Source organism: Chrysochloris asiatica, unplaced genomic scaffold, assembly GCF_000296735.1.
Source record: "Chrysochloris asiatica unplaced genomic scaffold, ChrAsi1.0 scaffold00078, whole genome shotgun sequence".
Classification (NCBI taxonomy): domain Eukaryota; kingdom Metazoa; phylum Chordata; class Mammalia; order Afrosoricida; family Chrysochloridae; genus Chrysochloris; species Chrysochloris asiatica.
This window is the reverse complement of record NW_006408596.1, coordinates 1,871,368-1,880,442: the sequence shown is the minus strand read 5'-3', so window position 1 is coordinate 1,880,442 and position 9,075 is coordinate 1,871,368. Positions and strand designations below refer to the sequence as shown.

Genomic DNA, 9,075 nt, shown 5'->3' with positions numbered 1-9,075 from the left:
AGCAAAGATGTCAGCTTGAGGCCTGAGGTGCGCCTGACCCAAGCCATGGTATTTTCAATAACCTCATATACATGTGAAAGCTGGACAGTGAATAAGGAAGACCATAGAAGAATTAATGCATTTGAGTTGTGGTGTCAAAGGAGAATATTCAAACTATCAAGGGCTGAGAAAAGAACAAGTACAACCAGAGAGCTTCTTGGAAGCCAGGATGACCTGACTACATCTGTCATACTTCAGACATAGTCTCAGGAGGGACCAGTCACTGGAGAAGGATATTATATTTGGTAAGGTGGAGGGTCAAAGAAGAAGATGGATTAGCACAGTGACAGCATCAATGGAGTCAAGCCCAGCAACGATTGTGAGGTTGGCCCAGGGCCCGGCACTCTTTTGTTCTGTTGTGCATAGGGTCCATATGAGTCGGAAACGACGCTATGGTACTTAACAGCAGGGGGCCTGGAACAACTGGACCGTAGCACTACTCTGAGGCTAGGCTTTCATGGGGGCAGCTAAGACCTTCACCCAGAATTCACAGGTGGTTCAGCTGCTAACCCAAAGACTGGAGTTCAAGTCTACTCAAAGGTACCTTGAAATAAAGGCCTAGTGACCTGCTTTTGAAAATTCAGCCACTGAAACCCTACGGAGCCCAGTTCTATTCTGACACATATGGGTTGCCAAGAGTCAGAATTAACTTGACAGCAGCTGATGGGTTAAAACTTGTGCCCATCTTTAGAAGTCAGCCTTTCCAAGGCCACCTGAGAAACTTTGCCTAGCCTGGGTCACTTGGACCTGTTGATGACCCCGGTGACAGTGTTCATAGTAACAGCTGTCGCCAAGCTCCTACTATGTGTCATCTTGCGCAGAACTCCAGGATCTCAATCTCATTTGATCTTTCCTGCAGGACAGGTAATGGTCTACCCATTGTATAGCTGAGGAAGTGTGTGACCCACACTGCACACTCGAACCAGTTTAAGTGATTTGACTGAGGCTGCAGAGCCACTGAGTGGTACAGGTGGGACTGGATTTCCACGTTGGGTTCTTACCCCCAGTCTCACATGCCTCTCTGTGGGGAGGAGTTTCCGTTTAATGGGTCTCGGGACTCTTTACAGTGTGGCCAGGATCTTGGTTGCTACATGGGGCTGGGGAGGGGTGGCCTGACCCCAGAAAAGCTTTGAAGAGAAGGTGGTACAAGTCACCACTGACTGACTACTGTTCAGCTTCTTGGAGATGAGTGGGAAGATGTCACAGTGGTGTGGTGCTATACCCCCCAGTGGGCTGGGATGTTCCTTTCTCTTCCTGTCACCCACCTGCACTCGCTGATTGATGCTACAGAGCTCCCAGGAAGAGGGGCTGCAGGTAGCAGTTTGAGTTTTGCTGAGCGTCAGCTAGCCACGGCCACCCCTACCACGAGGCCCTTTCTAGCTCCAAGTTCCTGCCACCCAAGACACCAACTCTACAGAGGGACAGTCAGTACAGACGCTGGACCTGGCTGCCAGGCCATGTTCCTACTGCCAAGACAGTGGGACAGCGAGGCAGGGACCAGCCCAGCTCTACTTCTGATTTGGGCCTTCCCTAGCCTACAGTACAACGGGGGCAGTGCTTAGCACAACAGACCGGACATCTACCGTGGAAGACAAGTGTCTGTGTGCATCTGTTAAGGTGTTACATGCCCCTTGGGACCTGTATCATGCTGGGACAGGGAGACAGGGGAAGACGGAAGGGCCAGGATAGGGGAAGCCATCTGCTGGTCCTCATTCCCTGGCTGGGTGGGTATGAAGGGCGCACTGGTGTCCAGGTTCCTTGTGCTTGGAGCTTGCAGCCCAGCGGGGGACGCAGGTCTGAGGTCTGGAGTTCTCTGGGAAAGGGAACAGCCTGGCTGCTTGGTGAGCAAGGAGCAAAGCTTCCCTGGGTGCTTCTGCCGTGGGCAGGGGTGGACTGTTGTTGTATGTTGGCATGGAGTCCATTTGTGCAGAGTAGAACCGCTCTACAAGGTGTGTGCACCTGAGACTGTGGAAACAGACTGCCAGGACTTTCTTGCAAGGCACCTCTGGGTGGTTTCAAACTGCCAACCTTTCATCAAGTAGTCAAATGCTTAACCATTTGCACGACTCTGGGACTCCTTGTGGGGGTGGGGGGGCATGCTACACGTGCTTTCAGTAGACATAGGTGGTGAGTCTCTGCTACCCACATTAGGCGCTTGGTATCGAGGTGGGACAGTCCAGATACTCTGTGGTGAGAAGCAGGATGTATTCAGGGATGAACGCGCAGCATCCCGGGGGGCTGACAGGTGGAGCCAGGAGCAGGGCACTCACCAGTGTCGTGGATGAACCTCTCAATCTTGGACTGCATGCCCCAGTAGCGGAACTCCACCTTGCAGAGCTTGTAGGCGCACATGATGGGGAACACATGCTGCTTGTACTCCTCGATCCAGTTGTCGGAGAGGGGCCCCCGCTGGGTCTTGGTAGAGTGAAACAGCTTGGGGTCCTCTTCTGTCTTATACTCATTCGGGGGGACGGGGTCCTTGACAATGTCGATGAAGTCTGTAGGAAGACAAGGATCATGGCCACCTCTGCCCAGCCCTCCTGCCATGTCCCCTTGTGGACTTTGAGAGGAGGCATCTCTGAGCCCCACTGTGAGCCCCACTGGTGGCCCTTAGTTACGGCAGCCAGCAAGAGGGTACCCCACACCCATCCCAGGTGGTCTGGGAGGCAGCTCCTGGGGTCAGGCATGTCCCTGCTGACATGCCAACACAATGCCATCTCTGCCTGGGACCTGGGGACCCACACTGGACACTGATAGCTACTGAGCTCAGTGTGACCCACATGTGCATGGTGACCAGCACATGGCCGTTCTAAAAGCTTCTCAAATCATTGTCAGTGTTTAGTAATTAAGACAATTCACATGAAAATTGTGGTTTTCAGCTTCTCTGGGAAAAGAATTAAGGAATGAAGCCTGGAGCCTGAATGAGCAGGAGGGGAAGAAGCAGAGGCTACCTACCTTCAAGGGGATGGGATGGACCTGTCCTCCACAATGCCCACCCACCTCTGCCTCACTCCTGCCCACCACCTGAGACGGGCCCTGGTGAGTGGGCACACCGTGGACCATGACAGAGGGACCTTGGTGTACATGTCAGGAAAACTGGCTGAGGATGCCTGTCTTGTGACTTTGCCCCCGCCCCAGACCAGACCAAGGGGAGAGCCCAGACCCACACTCTGGACTGGCTTCTGCCTACATGCCCTGGCGGGGATGGGGAAGTACCACATACCGATCATCAGCTGGCTCTTTTCCACAGGAGAGAGGCTGAACACATTGGCATTTTCTCCAGCATCGGTTTTATAGAACGTTTCGATGTCGATGGAGAATTTCTCCACAAAAGGGCATGTGAACCTGGTTAGGAAGGAGAGCATTTCCAGGAGCTGCCAAGAGCTGTACCATGGGAGAGCTGGCCAGGGTCAGCGGGGGCCTGGGCAGGGAGTAGGACCTGTGCTGGGGGCTCTGGTTCAGGTGGGAAGTGAGACACATCTGTACATCTGTCTCAGTCCCTCCTGGGCCTTTACCTTGTCCCATAACAGCCATGGTCATGGGGCGGGGGGGGGGGGGGGGGGGGGGGGGGGGCAGTGAGGGGGGTGCACTGCTTCAGGAAGGCTTGTGTGCTCGCACCCTACGTGTAAGTCAGAACACAGAACATGCACATGCCCCCCAAGTGGGAGGGCTGAATCTGCACCCCTGTCCTCAGTGTGGCATGTCCCCAATGCCCAAAGCCTGGTAACAAACAGGACAGTGTCTTTCTCCACAGGGATGGGAGAGCTCAGGGGACAAGCTATACACCCTTACCCATGTGGGACAGACCTCTACCCATCCCCACCCAGCAGAGCTTCTGAACGTCTGGGGCACAGAGTGAAGAATCCCTTCCGGGCAGAACCCACAGGGCCCCTTGCTCAATTTGGCGTAAGGAAATGTGGCATATAGCTGAAATCTCAGGGTGAGGGGACCGCTGCTGTCTCCTGCTCTGGGTCCCCTCTCAGTCTGCTGCTTCTCAGCAGGCTTCCTGTCCTGGCCTTTTTCAAATGAGTTTGAATCTCCTGAGCCTTCACCAGATGGCAAAGGGTCTTACTTGATGGTCTCCCACCAAAGACTGGAAGGCATCTAGGGTGCACCCTGCCCTCTCCTCCCGATGCCTTGAGCAGGGCCTGAGGGTCTTCAAGGAGCCAGAATGGAAGCTAAGTTCTCCTGGTGTGAGAATAGGGTGTGCCTGGAGTCCCAGCTCAGGGTCACCTAGTTTAGGTTTAGGAGTGTACCTAGAGTCCCAGCTCAAGTAAGTGTGTCTCACCTGGTCCGGGTGTAGGGGTAGGCATTCCAGGACTCCTCTACCACCCGCAGGGCTGCCTTGGGCAGGACAGAGCGGAACCAGCTAGGAATATGCATGCCCACGTGGTACACCTTGTGTGTGTACTGCCCAGAGCCCCCAGGGCCATCCGAGTATGGCCGGTTCTCCAGGATCTCCACGCCGCTGCCTTCACCAAATGTCTCATTGCGACTCTTCTTCTGCAGAAACAAAAGTCCACACGTCTCCAGAGGGCACCAGGGACACTGGCAAGAGAGACAGGGCTTTCTGCAGGAGGGGTGGGGATGAGATGGGCTTGACACATGTGGTCACTCCTCTGGGTTTTTCTCAGGACCTTCCAGGTCCAGGCTCCGGGGCACCAAGTCTCATATGGAAGTCCAAAGAGGCCATGGCACTCCCGGCCCCACCACCCAGAACTCTCTCTGAACTAACTTTGAAGGGCAATGAAGAGCTTCTAAACTTGCCTGTGTTACGATGCACAGCTTGGAGCAACCAGGACCGAAGAGGTTCAACCATACACTATATGTGGGTGAATTCATGCCATGTGGCATAGAACTCAAGAAAGTGGATAGCAAACCAAACTGTCAAAACCACTTCCTTCCTCTCATAGTCACTAAGACTGAAGAAAGAGCAAACGTGGGAGGTGAGAGGAGGCCTGGAGACAGTGTCAGAAATATGACGCCTGGGTCATCTCTCAGGGCCCTTGGCCACAATGGCCCTTACAAGTCTCCAAAAGCTTAGGTTTCTGTTCAAGCTCAGCATCTGTTTCCATGGTGATGTGACGGCATCACTAAGGGCATCTTCGGTCAGCTTCCAGAACAGCAGGTGTATGTACACCCACTCACACAAGTACACCCACACATACATACATACCCACATGCAACATGCATGCATCCATGTGCACACAGCCACCAAACACACACACTCGTACACACACAGGCACACTCCCACACACTCCCCCACATGAGTGTACACACACACACTCATGTTCACCCCCACACACCCACAACTGTGTGTGCAGTCACAGGACTCCCAAAAGCACAACTCTGCTGCTTCTCCCACACTTGTTCCCACTGCACTGCCTCACTGCTGGGTCCCTTCAGAACAGAGACGAGGACTTGCAGGCCAGGGGACTCAGGAGTGAAGCAGGGGTCCCTCAACCCTGGCTACACGGAAGCCTCCTGACCTTCCAGGCAGACCTCGGCATGAGCCATCTGTTCATCCCATTCCTGTGAGCGAGCCCTGATGGTTTCACACTGCCTGACAGGTGAGCTCTCACCTTTCAGGGGGTCCTAACTGCCTTCCACCCAGCCTCTCCACGGCCAAGGCAAGCCTTCCTTAAGTAGCATGATTCATGGAATGTGGCTGACTCTGCGGGTAGGCTGACCACCCTTGCCCTAATCTTCTGTCCACCAGGTGACTTAGGTGCACCTGTGTGCGTGTGGGGAGGGTATAGAGCTAGGTAGTACAAAAAGCCCAGGCTTTAGGGTCTGGCAGGAATATCTGGGGTGGGGGTGGGGGGGTGTCTCTGCTCCAATAGCAAAAGTTGTTGCTTCACAGAAGGTAAAAGACGGTGGAGCAGGTGCTCTCTAAGCCCTCCGTTCCAGCTAGGGGGCACAGACGAGGACACGTGTGCTGCAGGGGCCTGATCCTTAGGGACACAAGGGTCACAGAACTCAGCAGGGGAGGTTGACCAGGTCCACTGTCACTCTACTATCAGGTCCTACTGAGACCTGAGGCTGTTTGGGAGAAGCCACCAGGCCACAGAGCTAGTGAGGAGAAAGCACAGACCCGAGGTAGCCAGTTCATGGAAAGAGCAGGCTCCAGGGTGTGGTGGGGCAGGAGAGGAAACTGGCAGGTCCTGGACAACCCTGAAGGTGCCCAACCATCACCTCAGAGCTGTCCAGGGTCCTGGCCCCCTCCCAGCCCCTATTCTCAAACACTTCATAGGAGGTGGGTGGGAGAACTAACATGGGAGTTGTGACACATTTGTCCCATGAGCTACCACCAGGATGGAGACAGGGGTCTATGTGCGAGCCAGTAGGTCACACAGAGAAGGCGGCTGGAGCGCTGGAGGAACTGGAGCAAAGAAGGGCATTCTGGGAGTGGCAGGATCTTGGTCAAGGCTGACGGTGGGTGGGTGGGTGTCCAAACATACCCACTGCTCCAGAGGGTTTCTGAGGCTCAGTCTTTACGGGAGCAGATTTCCACATGTTTGTTCCCGGCTGATGCTCTAAAGAGGCTAGCATACATGACAGATAAAGGGTCAGAGAGGTCCCATCACTTGCTCATGGCCTTTTCACTAGTAAAAGTCAGAGTCAGTGTGACCCCAAGGCCAACACTCTCCAACACACCATGGGGAGCCTGGTCGTAGAAGGAGCCGTGCGGCCACCCGGAAGAGCTGCATCCCACCCTCATATGCCTGCGTGGGGGGCGGAGAGCTCCACATCTACTGAAGATAACAGTAGTGGCTCCTCACACACACACACACAAACACACACACCCCAACTCTGCAGAGAGCACTGAGTGGCAGGTGTAACAGAGGCGAGCTGCACAGGCTCGGCAGGATGCCTCTGCAGTGGAGGCAGCAGAGGCGACCACGACAGCACTGGGAAGGTGGGGGGCACTTGGGCTGTGTCTGCCGGGCAGGGAGGGGACGGAGGATGTACTGTGATCACCAGGCACTTCTAAGTCAGAAATACCACCAACCAAAAAGACCCAAGGCCACCATTCAGATGGCACTGCTTGCATCTTGGATGAAGCTAGGCTGGATGGCCCGGGTCTCACCCCTATAGGGGCCATGTCCCCGGGACAGCAGACCTATGGCCTCACCCTGCTAGAGCGGATGGGATGCTGTCCCCTGACACTCAGCAGGAGTGTGGACAGTGGTGGGGATCCTAAGGACCCAGGAAGTGCCTGGTTGGGCCCAGGCTGCCTTGAGGGAAATGGTCTAAGGAACTATCCTAAACCAAACCGACTTCCGTCCAGTTAATTCCAACTCACAGCAACCCTATAGAACAGAGTAGAACGGTCTCTTAAGGCTCCTGAGGCTGTAAATCTTTATGGGAGCAGATAGCCTTATCATTCTCTCAAGGAGTGGCTGGAGGATTTGAAATGCCAATCTTTCTGTCAACAGCCCAATACTTACAAGTTCACATAGCCACCAGGCCTTCTCAAGGGGGTCTACTGAAGGCCAAGGGTCTATAGAAAGCTTAAAATGCACTTTAATGGGAAGTACAGAGGTGGGTTTCAGAAACATGCAAAAGAAGGGGTGGAAATGGTGGTCTTTTTCCTGCGGTTCAATTTCAGCAGGCAGGAGATGGTTTAGGGCAGAGCTTGGGCTGCCCTGGAGGGAGACAAGGGGCCATCCTTGAACCCACCACTTCTGCCTTGGGAGCCCAATGGAGCGGGGACACACGCTGTTCTCACAACAAGCTACTTCCTGTTCTCTAGGACTAATTAACCCTAGCCCGTCACCCCCTGGAATAATTAAGGGGTGAGGAGTTCAAGAGGGAACTGAGTGGCGCTTCTCAAGCCCTGGCCTACTGATTACCTAGCCAGGCCTTCTAGGCAGGTGGAGTCAGGGGTGCCCAGAAGAGACTGGATGGAGGTTGTCACTAAGTCCTCGGACTGGGTTGAAGGATGAAGGTGGGAGGCTATCAGACAAACCTGGGACTAGCGATCAAGCACATCTGCCAATTTGTCAAGTAGCCTGAGTCTGACATCGCCAACAGCCAACAGCATAGTCAAGCAAGGACCGTGGGAGCTGGGACCTGGTACACAGTACCTTCTCAGGTCTCACATCTTCCTCATCTGGCACACAGGCTGACATGTGTATGAACGGGTGTATTAAATGTATGAAAGTGTTAGGATTGGTGTGCAGTGAATATGGGGTTGGCCATGTGCCTGCACCAGGCCTGGAAGCTGGGCCCCGAAGTGACTGAAACATGGGTCAGGAATTCTGGGGTGAACCCATGTGGGTGGGAACGCACCTGGATCATATAGAGCTGGGCAATGCGGTACTCCTCCACGGTCATAGGCAGGGGGATCCGGTATTCCTTTATGATCATCTTGGAGCTCGCACCTTCCCGCTGAAGGGAACTGCAAGCTGGGGACTTCTAGGCGAGGCTCCTTAAATCACCATGACAGAACTCACCAAGGGTCCCTAGGGAGAGAGAAGAGGATGATCACCATCTGTGAAGGCTGGTGGGGACAGTGGTGCTAACCCAAGGCTAGCATCCTGGGCTTGGCTCCTCTGGTAGCCACGGGCATGACCTTGAGCGAGTTCCCTCACTTCCTGGTCTCCCTTGTCCTTGTTTGCTAAGCGATCTTATAGAGTAGCCAGAAGGTCCAGGGGAGATGGCTGTGCATACTCGCTGACCAATAAGCAGTGTTATGAGGTCCAGGGCTGAGTGGTGGGTTAGATGTTTGGCTATGAACTGCAAAGTTGGTGGTTCAAATCCACTTGTCTCTCTTTGAGATAAAGATGAACCTATCTGCTCCTAAGAACATTAATAGTCTCCGAAACCCTGTATAGGATTGCTATGAGTCAGAATGGACCCGATGGCAGTGAGTTTGGTTTTGAGCCTACCAGCATGGCCAGCTTGGGAGGGGGCACTCCTTGCTCTTGTTTTTCTCAGTCTCCACTTCAAGCCCACAGAGAAGACTGGCTAGAGGCAGGCTCTCAGCTGATGCACATCCTAATGGTCACGGGCAGTAGGCAGACACAGAAA

At 54.2% G+C, this 9,075-nt stretch overlaps 1 protein-coding gene across 1 annotated transcript in view; it reads right to left on the bottom strand.

The window, feature by feature from the left end:
• PITPNM2 (phosphatidylinositol transfer protein, membrane-associated 2) overlaps positions 1–8,507 on the bottom strand; it is a 34,444-nt gene extending 25,937 nt beyond the window's left edge. The window contains exons 1-4 of the mRNA XM_006865481.1: positions 8,335–8,507; positions 4,328–4,542; positions 3,263–3,384; positions 2,310–2,537 (exon numbers count right to left, since the gene is read on the bottom strand). Coding sequence (XP_006865543.1) covers positions 2,310–2,537; positions 3,263–3,384; positions 4,328–4,542; positions 8,335–8,412 — 643 coding nt within the window. The 5' untranslated portion in view covers positions 8,413–8,507. The remainder of the gene's footprint in view (positions 1–2,309; positions 2,538–3,262; positions 3,385–4,327; positions 4,543–8,334) is intronic.
• Between the last annotated feature and the right edge of the window lie 568 nt (positions 8,508–9,075).